The following is an 18,693-nucleotide window of genomic DNA, read 5'->3' on the forward strand; positions in this document are numbered from 1 at the left end:
ATGCAAATTAAAGCCCTAATGGGATACCACTGCACACATATTGGTATGGCTATAATCCAAAAGACTGACAATACTGAGTGTTGGTGAGGGTTTAGAGAAAATAAAACTCTCATACATTGCTGGAGGGAACATACAATGGTACAGTCACTTTGGAAAGAGTTTGGCAGTTTCTTAAAAAGTTAAACATACCATAGGACCCAGCAGTGCCATTCCCAGGTATCTACTCAAGAGACGTGAAGACATATGTTCATATAAAAGCTATTTGAATCTCACAGTAGCATTATTTACATTAGCCAAAAGCTGGAAGCAATCCAAATGTCCCTCACTGGTGAATGGATAAACGAAATGTGGTATACCCATTTTACAGAATACAATTCAACAATAAAAAAAGACTGAACTATCGAGATACGCAACAATGTGGATAAGCCCCAAAATATTCTTCTAAGTAAAAGAAGCCAGACACAAAAGACTACATAATTGTATAATTATATTTATATAAAATTTATAGAAAAGGTAAATCTATAGAGACAGAAAGCAGATCAGAGGTTGCCTGGGGAGACTGGAGTGGAAATGGGAATTGACTTCCAAAAGGCACAAGAGAACATTTTGGATAAAGAAAATGTTTTATTACTGGACTGTCCAATGGTTGCACAAATTGTATAAATTTAGTAAACAATTATCAAACTGTACACTTACATAAAATTCAATGAGTGAATTTAAGGTATGTAAATAATACCTCAACAAAACTGTTAGAAAAATAGAGAACGCTCTCTAACCTACAAAGGAAGTAACTCAAAGACTAAAACTGATTGCTCATGAGAAATGTCTCAAAACTCTTCTCAATTCTCTGCTATTAAGAGAGGCTCGGGTACATTAGAAAGGGAGGATTCCTAGAGTCTGAAAGTGCACTCCAGTCCTCCTAGAGAAATCCCAACCATTTGGCCCATAGATTCAGAAATGCAATTATTAAACCTTTTGAACACCAAAGACTATAAAGGAAGAAGCTGTTGCTGAAGATCCCCAACAAGAATTGACTTATTTTGGGTGGCAGAGACTGCCAGCAGTGCCACAATATGCATTCTTCCCTTCATCCATAATAATGAACGTTTTGCTGAATGCATGACTCTCAGAAAGACAACCACAATTTTAGCCTGTCTTGTAGCTAGATGTGACAATGTGACTAAGTTCTGGCCAGTGTATTATGAGCACAAGTGAAAAGAAACATCTGTGTTATGACCTCAACGGGTAGAGGCCTGTCGTTCCTTGTCCCATTCCTGTGGGCTGAAGCCATCTTGGACTGTAAGATGGCATCACAAAAAGACCAAAGGAGTCTGAGTCCCTATTACAAATTACAAATTTGTCTCCATCTAGTCTCTATAACAAATTAATAGAGAGGAGACACCATACTATTCTAGATTTTTCCATGAGGAAGAAAGAAACAATTGTCTTGTGTAATCCACTGTTAATTCTGGTGTCTGTGACACATAGCTGAAACTATATCTTACAATAAAAATACAATCGGTTGTATACAGTCCAGCAGCTATAGAATGTGGACAATAATTTCCAAATGTATCCATTAACCATTCAGAAAGGAGGAAAGATGGGAAGGATGGAGGCAAGGGTGGGAGGAGAGAGAGAGAGAGATTTCTATCCAGCCATGATATCTGGAACATTTTCCTGCTGAGCAATGAGACCAGTATATACAGAGGGTGCCAAAAAATGTGTACACATTTTAAGAAAGGAAAAAACTGTATTAAAATTGTAATACAATGATGACGCTAAAATTCATTTGATTAATGCCATCTTTTGAGCGAACGTCATACTACACATTGCTGCCATAATTCAATTCAACTTCGAAAAGTAATACATGGATAACATCTCTTAAAATGTGTACATTTTTTTGGCACCCCAGTATATTCCTAGGGAGGATGGCTGTGACTGGCAAATCTTTCTTCATGTAAAGGAGAACAGAAGCCAATATGAGCAATGCAAGGAACTACTGAAGCCATCTTTCCCTGGTTCTAGGTCTGAGCCCAGAGCTCATGAAAAGCCCCCAAGAAAACAAGACTCTCACATATGCTGTCTACACAAGACTCACTTCGGATTGAAAGATACACACAGACCGAAAGTAAAGGGATGGAAAAAGATATGTCTTGCAAATGGGAACAAACAAATAAACAAAAAGCTGGGGTAGCAGTATGTATACCAGACAAAATAGACTTTAAATAAAGAAGTTTACAGCATTAGGAATAGAGACAGTGGAAATGTAATGGCTCGGTGCGATGTCAGAGGGATAGTGGATGGGGGGAAGGGGGTCCACACAGTGTGAGGGATATAAATGATAAACGTCTAAGTATTACTTTGTCTTGTGCACCTGAAACTGATAAAAAAAAAAAGAAACAATTGAATAAACACTAGCATGCAAAGCTGAGATAATAGCGCTGAGATGTAAGGAAAGATTTTGTTGTAAATAGCAATGGGATAATTGTCGTGAATAGCAAAAATTAGTTATGGTTACTGGTCTTGTTTTTTTGTGCTAAAGTATAATATAGTAGTGATTGTAAAGTTTTAAAAAAAAAAGCAATGAGCAGTTGTTGTTGTCCTGCCTGTGACATTTCTGTTCTGGGATTACTCTTCTTAATAAAGTAGGCAGGCATTTTGAAAAAAAAAAAAAGCTATAACAGGAAAGAAAGAAGGACCCACTTATCCCACTTCTTGGTATTTATCAGAAGAAACCCAAAGTGCTACTTCAAGGGGATGTGTGCGTCCATATGTTCGTTGCAGCCTTGTTTACAATGGCCAAGATGTAGAGGCAGCCTGGGTGTCCATCGATGGCAGAATGGATAAAGAGGCGGTGGTACATATATACAATGGAATATTGCTCGGCCATGGAAGGGAATGGATTCTTGACCCCTACAGCGGCATGGGTGGACCTGGAGGGAATTATGCTGAGTGGAGTATAACAGACAAAGAAAGACAGATTCAATGTGATTTCGCTTAAATGTGAATTCTAAAGAACAAAATAAAACAGAAACAAACTCAAAGACACAGAGAACATTTTGATGGTTGCCAGATGGGAGTGGGGTTGAGGGGGGTCAGTGAATAATAGGAAGAGATTAGGAAGTACAAATTGGTTGTTACAAAGTAGTACTGGGGATGTAGGGTGTAACATAAGGAACACAGTCAATAATATTGTGATAGCGTGGTACAGGGGCAGTTGGTTAGGCTTTTTATCATGGTGATCACTTCTTTAGGTATATAAATGTTGAAAAATATGGTATACACCTAAAACTAATATAACATTGTATGTTAGCTACATTTTAATGAAAATCTTTTTGAAAAACTCTAGGAAAATACAAAAAGTTATGATCCTAATCTTAAATAAACTAAAATGTAATATTGAAGCAGGTATTAATCTCTCAAATCCAAAAAATATCTCAACTATTAATGATGGGGAGGCAGGATAGACCTCAGAGCAAAATATTCAGTCTTCTAGTATCTGCATAGGGTACCTCTGAAATGTCTGCTGTCCCCATCTACGTGCCCATATATCCGGTGAATCTCTATTGCCTTCTTGCCACAGTGAGACAGATGAGTTTTCTGTGAGGTCACCCAGGGTCTCATCTGCCTAAATGCACAATGCAGCTGTGATTCTTGAGTCTTTCCACTTCCCCAACATACTTCCAGAAAGCGAACCCTCCTGCTCTGGAAGCTCCAAATCTCACCTTCTTCTCTCATCAGCCAAAGTGAATCTCCTTGTCTGAGGGGAAAGGCTCTGCTTCTCTGAGATATATGCATACACGAATCACATTTTCTTTTGCTTCTTCCCCAAATTCTGTAATTTCTCTAAAGATATTAGGATTGGGGAAACTAAAGCTGCAGAGAGTGCAAGAAATGTATTTGTTCTATTCTGTCAAATATCTCACCCTAGGTAAAGAAGTACTAAATTGGCTCCCTACCTGAGTGGGGAAAGGGAAAATAGGAAACCAAGGAGCAATGAAAATGTGTAAGTTAATATCTCAAAATTAACTAGCCATAGTGTCCCCGTAATAAATTTTTGAGTCTTTAAAAAAGAAAAAAATTTTTGACCTAGATTCTACTCTTTCGATAGCATAGAATATGAGTTTTGAATTTTCCTATTCCGTCCCATGATTAATCTAAACAATTCATGGCAATTTGCCCCCTTGTTAGTGATTGGTTCGGGGATAGACAAACTTAAGCCAATTTGGGTCAGTGAGATTCAAGGGGAGCTGTGGTAAAGGCTCTGTGAACGAAACTTCCTTGATCTTTAATGCCATAGAAAGACAGACTCTTTCTTCTCCTATAAATTGTGAATGAGCAGAGTTCCCATTGCCAATGGCAGTCATACCACAACAATAAAGGTAATTAAATGTATAGGTTCAAGCCAAAACTGTGGATGGCCGAGCAAAGAAGCAGAAAGAAACTGCATCCTTGATGGCATCCTTCAGCGATGGGGTCCTGCCCGAATTCTTTGTTTTATTGTTTAAGCCAATGTAAGTTGGCTTTTCTGTTACTGGCTGCTCAGCGCATTCTACCTGATACAGAATTTGGTGCCAGAGATAGAAGTGCTGCAAATAACAGGCTCAGTGGATTGCATGGTGGTCCCCCAAAAGATATGTCTACATCCTAATCCCTGGAATCAGTGAATGTTACCTTATTTGGAAAAGGAGTCTTTTTCAGATGTAATTAAATTCCATTTTATTATTTTCAAGTTCAGCTGGATGTTAAAGAGACGCAAATTAAAGACATTTTCATTAAAAAATTCACATTTGACCTTTATTACACAACCATTCCTCAAGATCAAAAAAGTCTTTTCAATAGAACTTCATATGGCTCAGAAGTTTAAGGCTTTTTAAAAATTTTTAGTTCAATTACTTATTTGACAGTGTTACTAATTTCAGAATTTTATTCTCCTATAATTAAAACCCTAGTCTGGGAACCTGAACACCTGAGTTTTGTCTTGGTCACCACACTGGGGGACTGGGTAGGTTACATCTTCCTCTGAGCATTAGTTTCTTCTAGGAAACAATCAAAGTTCCCTAGTCCCTAGTGCCCAGCTACAGCAGAATCATGCAGGACCTTGTTACAAATACAGATTTCTGGGCCCCATCCCAAGCCTACTGAATCAGATTTTCTAAAATCGAGGCCTAGGAATCTGTATTTTTAATTAACCAGGCAATTATGATACACAGCCAAGTTTGGGAACGACTGAATTAGATGGCCTTTAAGATTCTTTACAGCTCTAAGAATTTGATCTTCTGATTTCTGTTTCTTCTATCACTGTTTGTCCTATCTCTACTACTAGATATTGTGCCAAAAAACAAAAACACAAAATAAGCCAAGACCATGATTTAATCATGTTACATCCTTCCAACACCTACACAGTGCCTGGTATGTAGTAGACACTCAATAAATACTTGAAGCATTAATCAATGATGATTAAATAAATGAACACTATTTCCTGTGGACCCAATCACCTATGGATAGAGAATTCTAAAGAGAAAGAAAATGTTATAAACTTCTGTCTGATACAATCTTGTACTCCCTGTCTGCCTTACTACATGCTTCAAATAATGGGTTATCTGAATGAGGTTAATGCATAGTTAGAGACCCAATAGGAAAGTGGTTGAGAGTCTCCTGTGGGCTGGATTATGCCACACTATTTCCCAGTGGCCGTGATAACCGAGGGAGGCTCGTGATTCAGCAGGAGCTAGTTTTCCTCTCCTTGACTTTTCTAGGTCCAGAAAAAGCCATATCCTGAGTGGATGACAGGTGTCCCTGGGGCCATGCTGCAGGTCTTTGAACTTGCAAAGGCCACCTTAGGTTTCTGTGGGGCCCCAGTGAATGGGAAGAGGCACTTCTCTTCTGTTAGAAGTTATCCACAAATTCGCCAGCAGTGGGTGTCAGCCAAGCACAGTGTCCACAGAACATCTGGTGCCACCTCTTGTGACCCCAAAGTCCCTTCTCCCAGCCCCCTCCTCTACACCCCACTGGCCACCCCTTGGGCTTCCCCAGCTCAGACACTGTCTGCTGGCCTTGGAAGGTACCGGCTCAGGATGAAATCTGTCACGGGGGTGGGCAACTTAGCCAGGGGGAGGTAGAGGAGTTTGGCATCCAGGCCAGGGTTGTAGCGGATGCGGGGGCTCCGGGAAACAATGGCATGCTCCATGCTGTTGGTGACGTCTCTGATCCTTGGCTCCGCCAACTGCATCATGTTTTTTAACTTGTCAGTATCTGTTTGAGGGTATAGGAGAAGAAAAACAATAACATCAAAGGCTCTGTTATTCGACATTAAAGACGGTTTCTTCTGAATTTCTTCCAAGCTCCCTTTCCATCAGATCACTAATCTAACATTTCAGGCAGAATCTACCACCCCTTCCACGTTGTCCCGTTCACAACCCCTCTGTAAATGATCTTATTTCTCTTCCTAAATTCAAGAATTGTGTATTGAATTCCTACTATCGCATTAGACTAGCACCACAAAAAACCGTGCCCATTTCTGATGCTTATTAGTTGGGTGACCTTGAGCTTTAACTGTCATCATCTGTAAAATGGGGATAACAATACCTGCCCTACAGAATAATACAGATGAATAATAGCAGGGTAGTCAGTGGGGGCAAACAGAATAGTGTACGTAAGTCCATAGAAAAATTGGAAAAAAATAAGTAAAAATATTGTCTGGCTGGCAGGATTCCTAGTCACTGAAGGTTTTTTCCCTCCTAGAGTTCCCAAATTTTCTACAAAAGCATGCAGGAAAAAAATGTTATTAAAAAGTAGTAAGACCGCCCTTGCCTTGGTCACAGGGGGCTCAAATGAGGTAAGGCACAGACAGGCACCTTGTTAAGGCTCTGACAGATGTGAGGGGTACTCTATTAGTCTGTGCACATGGGTGTGGAGATGGATACAAGGCACCCAAGTCCAAGTCTGCCAAAGCTCATTACACAAGTAGGAAACAAGGCACACGATATACTTATGGGCCCGATCTGCCCCTGTGCCTCCGGCCCATACTTCAATGAGAGCTCCAAGCTTGCTGGAGAAAGTGGTGCCTGAAAGTCAGACTTCGACATAAGAGATCAAAAGTTGAAAACAAAGAGGTAGCAAAATCAAGCTCGACTTTGGGGATGGTCTATGAAGGCAAGGAATTCACTCCCTCTTCGCAGGATACTGGTGGGCTGTTGGTGAGGGCAGGACAGTGTTATTCAAGTATCCTTAATCCCAACTTGAGGAATTTCCTTTTCTGTTTCCTAGAGAGACAACAACTGTAGTGAAGAAGGTAAATTACATTTTGGGTCCCCCAAAACAGACATGCTGACTTAAAGCGATAATGTCTTAGGAATCCAATACTCTGCCCTCCATCCTTGGGCCTGACAGAAAATCCACCACCAGCAGGTCCCAGGCAGGGAGGAGAGTGTCAAAGGACTCATTCAAGATGCTTCCTTAGAGCCAGGCAAAGCTGTGTGGACTGCTGAGGGTGAGAGGCAGGCTGATGTGATAGGTAGCTTTGGAATTAGGCTCTAAGAGATGAGGAGAACCACATAGCCAGTGGGGTGGAAGAAGCTACCAGAGACATGGAAGTAGAACAAGGCACATTCTTCCATTGTTCTCTCAAATATTTGTTGTGCTCCTATTTTGTGCTGGGCACCCTGTTAGACACGGAGTGGGAAGGGGGACAGAGGTACCATTGAACCCCGTCACTCTTCTGGATAGTGAGAAAGACCATGGGCTTTGGATTCAGGCATCTAGGAAACATTTGTGTTATTGTGAGAATTAAGCCAGACAAAATCCATAAAATATCAGGGACCAGGTTTTGGCAGGTAGCATAGACCCGATAGTTGAGTTTCTGTTCCCTTCTCCTTCACCAGGGACAGGGCTTGGACTTCTGATCTAGTCCCTCCCCAGGAAAAGAGTGGAATTTCTTTTTGTGGTCTCCCTGGCAGGAATAAAATGAAGAAAAACTTGACAGGTGGCTGTGTTGCTCCTAGGCTGTGGCTAAACTCCAGACTCATTAGGATTTGAATGCTGGGCTCTGTTCACATGCTGGTCCCCTCTGGTCACATGATTCTGTGTGCTGCTTCTTTGGGAATGTTCCCACATTAGGTTGCTATTAACTAGCCATTGCCAATATAGTTCTATTTGGGGAATAGTTAAATATCACTCCAAGATACCTAGCCTGTCCCAGGGTTCCCAGGCCATGAGCCTATTTGGTTGACCACAATAACTTGCTGGAATTTGTGCTCAGTGGTGCTGTGTGACCACTCCTAAATATTTCTTCAGTCTGTCTCCACAGCACCTGCTCCCCAAAATACTACCTCCCGACATACACACACACTTCCCATAGCCACCAAGACTTCTAACTCATGCCTTTGGCATTCCTTCCCTGGGTTTCTGCAATAGCTTCCCATCATGCCTTTGTCATTCCTTCACTGCGTTTCTTCAATAGCTTCCCAGCTGGTCTCAGGTCTCTACCTTCATCCTTCCCACAGCAACACAAATATGATCAGGTCATTTACTTAACAGGTTCTCCAATGTTTCCTGGATAAGAGCCATACTCCTTAGTGGAGCTATCAAAGCCTTTTATGATCTGACTCCTAATGTCTCCCAGCGTCATCCCTACCACAACCTCTTCATGTTTCTCTTAGGCCAGACTAGTTCTAACAGTGATGGCGAAGGTTTGTTGAGCTCTCCTTAGGGGCAGGATGAGTAGCCTAGGAAATCGACCACCTCCTCCGGGATACAATGCAAGTTGCCTCACTGGTTACACATGTAACAAGTGACTGAATACAGCACCTCACGCTGGAGAAAAACAAGAAATCAGCCTCATCCAGCTTGGCTAATCCCTCTCACAGGGACCTTATGTTTAGCTAATTATAATGTCATTATAATCTCATTTACATTGTGATTATTGTGACTCCCAGCATGTATCTGATACCATGATAGTTCCAGAGGAACAATATAAGGAAGGAAAAGCAGGAAACAGAGGGTCTTGCCCAGAGAAAAGAAACTGATGAGCCATGTCAATGGGACATTGCCAATTCCTGCTTTCCAGAGATATAAATACCCCAGGTCAGGACTTCCTGGGCATGACTCCATCTCTGAGTTGTCCCACATTTCCCTCTCAAGTGTGTACTTTCGTTTCAATAAACTCCTTCTGCTTTCCTGCATTTGTCTTGCTCTTGAATTCTTTCTTCCATGGAGACCAGAACCTGGTCACCGCGGCTCCGGGATGAGTCCTCCCTGGGACATCTCCGTGAGCCTGCAGCGACATTATTATATGTCTGAGCTGAGTACTTTACATTCTTGTTTAATTCTCCAAACAGTCCATAAGAGAGGAATTATACTTTGTAATGAAGAAACTGAAGTTTAGAGAGTTGTGTAACATAGAGGATGGCTGTAATCTAAATTCTGAATCCACACTTGCCTCCAAAAGCATGCAGTACTGTCAGGTCCCCAAAATGCTGTTCGTGCTCTTCCCTCTGTGGGAAATAGCTGCCATCTTCTACTTTCTTTGTGAACTCTTATTCACTCTTCAAAACTCTCTAAGTCATCCGTCTTCACCTCGTGAAGGCCTTGCCACCACGGAATTAAGATTCAATACTGTTGCTTTGTATGTATGTCCATCACCGCATGATACTCTGTGTAGTGTTGTATTTGCTTTTAAATCTCCTCGACTAGCTTCCCAGAGACATCTCTGTATCCCCATAAACACCAGTTAAACTGAAGTGAAAATTAGAACACTTGGAAAACATTTTAATCTAAAAGTAATCAAATGGCTACCTGAAAGTTTTCCTCTGCACTCATGGGGCAGGTGACAGATGCATTAACACATGGTATTTTACTCCTCTTCAGAAGAATGATAGCAGCTTTTGACGTGGTTTTCAGAGGAAGTTTGCCTTTCTCCATATTCTTTTATGTTGCAAAGGAGATTACAACTTCTCTCTCCATTGAGCCACTTCACATACTTAGAAAATGGCCTTGTGAGATTTTCAGACACTGGTTGAATCTGTGTTTCACCTCAGCCCCACAGTGGCCCCATGAATAATTTGGACCACTCTTGGCTAAGGAAGAGTTTTAGGGGATCTCACAGAGGATATATATTATCCCCCCACACACACACACACTCCCCACATCTTTTTCCCTTAAGCAACAGCTACAGATTTTTCTTTAGGATCTTTGCCTCTCCCAGTTTGAGTTCTTTGGTCTGGACGGAGCACATGACACAGCCTGAGCTAATCAGATCTTTACATTGCCCTGAGCACCGTGATGGGCTCAGGGTTGGGTACATCCTACAGATCCCTCTGATCCTGCCATTATAGGCCCACCAAGTCAGAGTGAATCTTAGACCTTTTAGGGGAGCTACGGAAAGGACTATCCCTGAGAGGAGATGCGGAAATGCTGCAGCCATGTGACCCCCACAGGGAGTGCTTGTGGGACTGGAGTCGAGACACAAGAAGCAGAGCCAAGAAATAGGGTAAAACCAGGTCCTGACAAAATCATCTGCAGACTGGACTAGACTATAACTGAAGCCCATATCCCTCAACTTTTTAGTCATGAGTGTCAAGAAATTCCTTTTCTGCTTGAATAATTTGAATTGCATTTTTTGTTATCACTGAGAAAGTCCCAACTGATGTAAACCCTTAGGACTTTTTTTCTCCTCAGAGAATTCTAATATGTCCAGAACTAAAAGATTACTTACTTTAAGTAATACTACTCTGAATATTTTCCCCTAAATCAATGAATGAATGATATTTTCATCCACCAGCTTCCTTGAATTATAAACCTAGCACTTATCCATGCTGGCGTCCTCTCCCTCCCTGTGCTAGCAGGTCTAATATACACCTGGAATCTCTCAACTTCTTTTCATTTTCTCCACCTTCTATCTAGTCCAAAGAGGCATCATGTCTAGCCTGGAATACTGCAGCAACCAGAGCAGTCTTTTGAAATCACAAATCAGATCACATCCTGAATCCTCATTGTGCTTTGCTGCTCTAATTTATCCTGTGCGCCTTCATTCCCCCACCCTCCGGCATTCTTAAAATTCCTCTAAAGACTGTTCTGCCTTAGGGCCTTCCTACAAAAACTTCCCTGCCTATCCTCCCTTTCCACTTTTCAGTAATGCCTAACTTATACTTCCCCATAGTCAAGTCAGAAAAGCCCTCCCCTGTGTTATAATCTAAACTGGGGCCCCAACTTCCAGCCCCATTCTTCTTTCATAGCCCTGTGTTTCTCTCCATGGCACTTACACACATTTGCCATTAATTGTGTGTGTGTGTTTATTAAGATCTGTCTCCTCTACTGGGCCTTAAGCTACAGGCAGTGAGCTGTGAGCCCTGACGAGTGGTCTACTCTCACTCCTTAGCCTCACACTGTCTGGCAGGTGGTGGGCTATCAATAAAATGTGGATTAAGTGAATTAGTTGTCATGCTTTTGGTGTCTTGGCTTTTTACTCTGGTGATGTATGATGTTCAGGAGAGCATCACACTAAAATAAACTCCTCTGGATAGTTAGATACCTGCCATGGATTTGATTGAGTGATTACAATTAACCCATCCAGGGTTTCTGGGTATATTTTAAAAATTCATTACTTTGGATTTTGGATAATTACTATCTAAGCATCTCTTTTTGCAATATAAGAACTCATAGCTTATAAGTACCATGCTGTCTGAGGGAGGATAAAAACCAAACTTTTATATCAAACTGGTCTTACCAGGGTCTAGGTAATCTAGGCATTTTATACATATTAACTTGTTGCATTCTCATAACTCATTAAAGATGAAAAAACGAGCTTATCCACAACAGTAACTGGTCTTACAGGGAATTTCATGGAAGCCAAGTAAAAAAAGAAGAAAAAAATCTGGGTTAAAGAAATGTGTAACTAGATCGTTGAGGTCTAAAAGGAGCAAGAAAGGGGCTGAGAGCCTGGCTGCTTCACTCTGGCGCAAGAGAACCTCCTGAATCAGCAAAGTACCAGCCCCACCTTCTTGGCTGGTGGCCAGGTCAAGAGAAGCAGTTGGAGAAGTAAGTTGCTAATTGTGTCAGAGCCAATTTCTATTGACAAGGCTGTCTTTCACAAAGGCAGCTACAGATGTGGCTTTAAGGTGCTGAGAGCCAGAGAAATGGAGAGAATAGGAAGTCTTCTGAAGCATCCTCTCCTGAAACCACACTTTCTGCTTCGAGATTACACGATCTGAGTGAATGCTGGGCCTCGTGGTCCTCAAAGTGACCACCTCTCTCCTACCACGGGTGCCCCACCAGGTCCTGTGGCCATTCATCCTCCGCTGCACCCTCAGGCCAGCCCCTCCTCTTGTGCCCCAATGGTCAGGGCTCCATTCATCCCTCAAAAACGGGAAGTACTGCCCAAGGTTTGGGAGCAGTATAACAAACAGCTGTGATGTGCCACCTCTACTCTTCAAAAACACCTGAGTTTCCCAGGAGACCCTTAGCTCAGAGAGGAAGAGAGCTGCCGAGAGCCTCTTTCTTCTACATACCGTACGCGTATGCTCCTTTTCCTCTTTATTGATTTAATAAGCACCTAGTGAGTGCAAGATACTCCACAAATATTAATCCTCATACCAGCCTTGTGAGGTAGGCACTATCATTAACTTCATTTTATAGGTGAGAAAACGGAGGCATAGGGCAACAAGGTAACACGCCCAAAGTCTCCTAGCTGGTAAGTGGTAGAGCTGGGATTCAAATTCAGGCAGTGTGGCTCGAGCAGTTGTGCTCTTAACATCTTCTCTGTACTTATGACAGTACATTTTCACCTAATTCACCAACATAATGATGTTTTGGGGGGCAGGTGCCAAGAGTGGGCAGCATCTCTCCTAACACCCCATCTTCCCAGCAACTATGATTCTGACACTCACTCCCAGCAGTTGCCAACTTGGTCTTTGTTCTTAACCCCCAGCATTGCCACTAGTTGTGCAATGTTGGGCCCATAACCCCTCTGAGCCTCCATCCCATCACCTATAAAATGAAAGCTGGTCAATGACCCCCAAGATCTCCCTGCCCCCCCTGGAGGCCCCTCTCCCTCCCAGGGAACTCACAGATATACAAGTACTCCTCTCCATAGCTATCTCGGGTCTCCTGAGGCAGCCGATCCCACAGCTTTTGCAAGCGTGACTCCATGCCCTCTTTGCCCAAAATGGATGTCCGATAGTTTCCTGGCTCAATGATGCTGACCTTCACCCCAAAGTAGTGGAGTTCACGCCTGGGAAAGAAGAGCTGGACTTAGTCTGGGACCCCAACATGGCAAAGGATCATCAGGGAGAGTCACCTCCGACATCTCCAGAGGGACTGATTTCCCCAGGAATCTAGAAGTGCTCTCCCAAACCCTGCACCAGGTAGGCTTTGGTTTCTTGCAAATAAGCACTGTCATGGAGCCTCAGCCCTTTCCCAAGCCTGGTCTCTGGGCAATTCACATTAGGCAAACCCAGACGGAGGAAGTTAACAGAGAATCTACACCAAAGCCTTTCCTCCCACCAGGTCCCTCTCACTCAGCCCCACACCCAACACTCACATGGCAAAAGGAGTGAGAGGCTCAATGCAAGGCTTGCGTCCCCCTCTGAGGGTCTCCCACGGGCACATCTGCCCCCCAGTTCTCTCTGTTTGGGGGACAATCCCTCCTACAGGCCCAAATAGGGTTTTATTTATTCTGGGACAGCTCAAGGGCAGGCAGGAAGATAGCCTCCTATCACCATGCTACCTCTTCTCATCCTGTCTTCTCTCTGTCCTTGGGGAAAGCCCCCTGAGGGCTAGCCTTCTTCCTGCTGCTGTTTTATCTTCCTCCCGTGAGAACTCCCTGCCCACATTCTGTCATTCTGCCAGCTCCAGCCCTCTCATTCTGAGGTGAAACCCCAAGACTCCCAACAAGAGTGGTTTGGCACCGGGGCCCAGTCACCTGATGCTGTCCGAGAAAGCCTCGACGCCAAACTTGGAGACGCAGTAGCCACCACCAATGACAGCCACACGACCACCAGAGCTGGACATGTTGACAACCCTGCCCCGTGCTTTCTTGATCATGGGCAGCATGTGGAGGGTCACTTCGATCAGTCCCACCAGGTTCACATTGATCACCTTCACAAAATCTTCCTTGGTCAGCCATTCGTTGGGACCACTGGGCACGCCCACACCAGCGTTGTTCACCAGGGCCCAGAGGCCTGGGGGCAAGACAGAGGGAGAGAGAACCACACAGAAATCAGCACTGTCTCTGGAAAAGCACCCGGGTCTACTACCCAGTGGCACAGGGCTGCCAAGGATGGTTATGCAGGTGCACAAGGCACAAGACAGCCAGCCTGGGGCCTGGGTGGGGAGCTATGACAGCCCAAAGGAAGATGTACTTTTGCTAATTAGTTTTCCCTAAAGGGGCACTTTTTCTGTTTCACGCAGTCTGCCAGCTAGCTGGGCCTTGCACCAGGTAACAATCCAGGCTTTAGCTAATACCATCTAAGCTATTAGCTCTGGGAAAAGAAGTATCACTTTCACACCAATGGATAAATGTTTGAATTTCTTCCCCCATTATGCTTCCCCCTCTATATTCATCTAAGCATAAGAAACCAAATCCATTACACACCTTACCAAAATCACTCCATTCGTTCACCCATTCACACATGCACCCATTCATTCATGCAGCTATTCTCTGTCAGTTACAGAGGACAGTATGAGTGACATAAGATGAACACGACAGTGTTTTATCACTCAAGGAGCTCACAAACCAGAGAAGAAATAAATAACAGTTATAAATAAACATATGAAATATTTAAATAAAATAATTATGGAAAAATGTGAAAAGGGCTCTCTGAGATAATTAAATTGAATTGGTATAAACGTAGAGAAATAATGCTAAGAATTGTCATTCAACTCTGCAGGGACCCAGTCTTGAAGAGCTCAAATTCTAGTCCTCATTCTACCTGCAGTCTTGGACAAATCACTTTATCTCTCTGGGCCCCAGGTTCTTTGTTGACTGGACTAGAACAGTTGTTTCTAGCCTGTGATTTGCAATCCTGAGAGTTTCTAGGCTGAACCCCAGAACCTGCTAAGGGAGAGAGATGCAGGAGAAGCTTGACTTTCATTTGTTTTACACACTGAGCTTCCAAGTAAAATTCCACTCTGGGGCAAGTGTTTGATGCTAAAACATGTTGGAAAAGCCTCTAAATGATCGCCTAAGGATGCCTTCCAGCTCTTTCATTCAGGGATTCCATGAGCTCCTTGCCTTGGTTTCTTCCCTTCCCAGACCCCGTTGCCGCCACCCCACCCTGTCCTCTGCAGCCTCCTCTGGGCACACTTCCCACTCTCTCTTGAGGGCAGTTCTGGATATAAACAACACTCGCTCGTGGTCCAGCCCTTCCCATTGGCCTGGCGTCCACACAGAAGCTCTGCCCCCACACTATCGTCCTGCCTTCCTCCAATTAGAGAGACCCCAGGAGACCAAATGACTGGTAGGACTCAGAACATTCCCAGCTAGAGGAGACCCTCTTGTCTTACAGAGGAGACAATGAGGCTCTTGAGACCAAAAGCCTATAAAACCGAAGTGATCTCCACCTGGGGAGTAAGAACACATACTCGTCACTTCCTCTAATTATCCCTGGAAATGGCTCTGCCTGCTGAAAAACCAGGACAATCTTAATTTTTTTTTTTCTGCAAAGAGCAACTGCAGAAGTGTCAGAGCAGTGTGAACAGTTTTAGGGTCAACCTGTCATGTCCAGAGCACTCAGGGGCAATAAGAAGGCATACCAAACCTCACCTCCATTTCCCAGTGGGGTAGTAAGAAGAATGTCCCCCCAAAGATCTGCCCATACTAATCCCTGGAACTTGTGAATATGGTGGATTATATAGGAAAGAGGAATTAAGATAGCAGATGAAATTCAAATAGCTAATCGACTGACCTTAAAATGGGGAGATTATCCTGGATTAGCCTGGTGAGCCCAGTATAATCACAAAGATCCTTCTAGTGGAAGAGGGAGGCAGGAGACAGAGAACCAGAGAGATGCAGTGTGAAACGGACTTGGCCCAACCTTGCAGGCCTTGAAGTCAGAAGAAGAGGGTCATGAGCCAAGGAATGCAAGCAGTCTCTAGAAGCTGGAAAAGGCAATGAAATGGATACTTCCCTAGAAGGAACACAGCTGCCAACACCTTGACTTTAGCACAGTGGAACTCGTTTTGGACTTCTGACCTCCAGAACTACAAGATAATAAATTTATGTTGTTTTAAGCCACTAAGTTTGTGTTAATTTAGTACAGCAGCAACAGGAAACTAATATACCCAGTGAATCATTAACAGAAGTGGCTCAGGGCTGAATCTAGGGCGCTGGGCGAGGCAGCTTATTGAAAGAGAGACTCACTCTTGCTGAATTATTCATTACTTAGTTCATCCAACAAATATTTGGCACCTTACTGGATGCCAGACACTGTTCTAAATAAGTACTAAGGATATGTATTAAATAAAATGTACAAAAAGCCCTGCCCCTCCGGAAGCTTTATTCTAGCAGGGGAAATAGACAATAAATAAGAAAAATAAATAAACAGTATTGGATAGTGGATAATGGTAAATGTTAAGGAGAAAAATAAAGCAGGGAGTTACTGTCTGGCTCCTCCTGGGCACAAGGGCTCTCCTGGGCACACCTGTGTGCATTGACCCCAGACTAGTTCCCTTGGGAGTCAGGACTTCCCCTAGGCTGCTGCTTCTGCAACAGACCCACCCTGTTCCTCCCGTCCCTGTGCCCACGCACTGCATGCAGGAAGCTCCCTGGGCTGGTCCCCATGCAGTCCTGGTACAGCCCCAGCCCACAGCCTCCCTTCCCAATAGCAGCCACTCTGACATCAGTACTTATCCTGAGGTCAACCCCAAATCTACCATGATGTGAGGAAAAGGACAGATCTCTCTCCCCAGCCTTCTCGCCTGACATAGTCAAGGAGAGCAAATGCCCCCACTCAGGGAATCCAGTCTCATATTCCCATCCCCTTCCCTCCAGCCTGATTCCCATAAGCAGTGCACTCACATTTCTATAGGAGGTGATAGTCAGGACTGCTAAAATTCCAGAGAGACAACTCCATTTTCAGAGGTTTGGACATACAGAACACACCTTCTGTGCCCGACTACCTATGGCAACCTCCTTCCATCCCTCTGAGTTTCTGGGAGAGAAAACTTGCTTGGGAAATTACCCCTTCATATGGACAGAATAAACCATGCAGCAGCTTCCAGTCCTACTGAGCCAGAGCCCCAGTCCCTTTCTCTACATCCCCTCTCCCACCTCATCTAACAACATGGTCCCTGAGAGCTTTCAGATAGATGCCTCTGGGAGGAAAAGAGAAAAAGAAGGATAAACTGAGAAAGCCAAAGAATGTAATTTGCCCCACCTTGCTCTCCCACTTGGTCCCTCACCCACTGGGCTGCTGCCTTGATGCTCTCGGTCTTGGTGACATCCAGTAGAGTGGTCCGTAGCCGGTAGGAGGTGTCTTGCTGAAGTTTGTGGGCCCCCTCCTCAGTGAAACAAGCAGCCAGCACCCGCATGCCCCGATCAATCAGCTGCCTGGCCAGCAGGTTCCCGAAGCCCGAGTCACAGCCCGTGATGAAGACGTACTTGTCTGAGAGGTTACGAACAAGATTGCAGTTCTTGAACCAGCGGTACATAAAGGAGAGGTCTGTGAGAGCCGCCATAGGGCAGTGAGGAGGTGATGGTCAAGAAGGATTGGGCTCAGGAGACAGTGGGAGAGGCTGGTCCTCTGAGCCCCAGCTGGAAGTGTGCTGGAACCAGCTGAGAAGAAGAGCTCCCCTCCTTTCCACTGCTGGCAACAGACACAAGGCCCCTGAGTGAGCCACTCTATAATTTTTATAGGTGGATATGTCACCACACCAATTAGCCCAGATGCAAGAAATTCAAGTCTAACCTGAAGCCTTGTCACTTCAGACAGCCCTGGCGGGTGACTCTCTCTCTCCTCTAGCCCTGATGGGTGAAGGTGCCAAGGATGGGAAAGACCCCAGTAGTGAGGTGGGTGCTGAGAGGTGGATCACCTGGGTGGGCTGAGCAGGGCAAAGGAGAAAGGAGGACTCAGCCCAGACACGCGCCCTGGAAATCCCCCACCTCTGGTCCAGGGATCAAAGTCATTTGTCATGGTGCAGGCATGTAAATAAACTTAATGTTTATTTTCCGGGGAAAAACATTAAAGCAAGTTCATTAATGTAAAACAAACAAATTTGGGGGTTTTTTTTGCCCTCCAAACCCCAAAAGAAATGAGTTCTAGATTATTAGTTTTTTGGAATTCTCTGTTCTTAGGTGAATAATCTCATTTGGGAGAGAGAATGAAAAATGAAGCGTTTCTCACAGGATAGCCATGCCCCCATTGCCCTGCATCAGAGGCAGCAGGGAAGCTGGTGATGTGCCTCAATTCCCAGAAAGACTGAGAGGCTCAAGGCCTGGGCCCTTGGCAGGTGATACTCAGATCACCAATGAGGAGCCTCCACTGTACTCCAAGAAGGCCCAGCTCACGCCCTCACCCAGTGACCAGGCAAATGGAGGGAATCAAGGACTGAGGAGATATCAGCAACCCTGGGGTGGGGTCCCCACTGGGCATTTTCCTTCCATCCCCAGGATCAGACACACACTTGGTGATCTGGCGAGCTGAGGAGCCTGAAGCAGGGTGGGAGGGTGGTGACAGTGGAAGGAAGGGACTATGAAGT

The 18,693-nt window shown here is 44.3% G+C and overlaps 1 protein-coding gene across 1 annotated transcript; it reads right to left on the bottom strand.

The window, feature by feature from the left end:
- Nucleotides 1-4,698: 4,698 nt before the first annotated feature.
- SDR9C7 (short chain dehydrogenase/reductase family 9C member 7) lies at nt 4,699-17,688 on the bottom strand. Its single transcript, XM_081060225.1, has 4 exons — nt 17,373-17,688; nt 13,919-14,177; nt 13,065-13,228; nt 4,699-6,255 (listed from the first exon to the last, which is right to left on the bottom strand). Exons 1-4 carry the CDS (start codon nt 17,671-17,673, stop codon nt 6,038-6,040), a joined length of 942 nt encoding a protein of 313 aa, XP_080916351.1. The 5' UTR covers nt 17,674-17,688; the 3' UTR covers nt 4,699-6,037.
- Between the last annotated feature and the right edge of the window lie 1,005 nt (nt 17,689-18,693).

The sequence above is a fragment of the Rhinolophus hipposideros genome (assembly GCF_964194185.1).
Source record: "Rhinolophus hipposideros genome assembly, chromosome: 9".
Classification (NCBI taxonomy): domain Eukaryota; kingdom Metazoa; phylum Chordata; class Mammalia; order Chiroptera; family Rhinolophidae; genus Rhinolophus; species Rhinolophus hipposideros.

Coding starts and splice junctions, on each gene's coding strand:
- SDR9C7 (XM_081060225.1), bottom strand. CDS start 17,673: ATGGCGGCTCTCACAGACCTCTCCTTTATGTACCGCTGGTTCAAGAAC. Junction 14,178..17,372: donor GGACCAAGTGGGAGAGCAAG/GTGGGGCAAATT, acceptor TCTTGCCCCCAG/GCCTCTGGGCCCTGGTGAAC. Junction 13,229..13,918: donor GCTTTCTCGGACAGCATCAG/GTGACTGGGCCC, acceptor CTTCTTTCCCAG/GCGTGAACTCCACTACTTTG.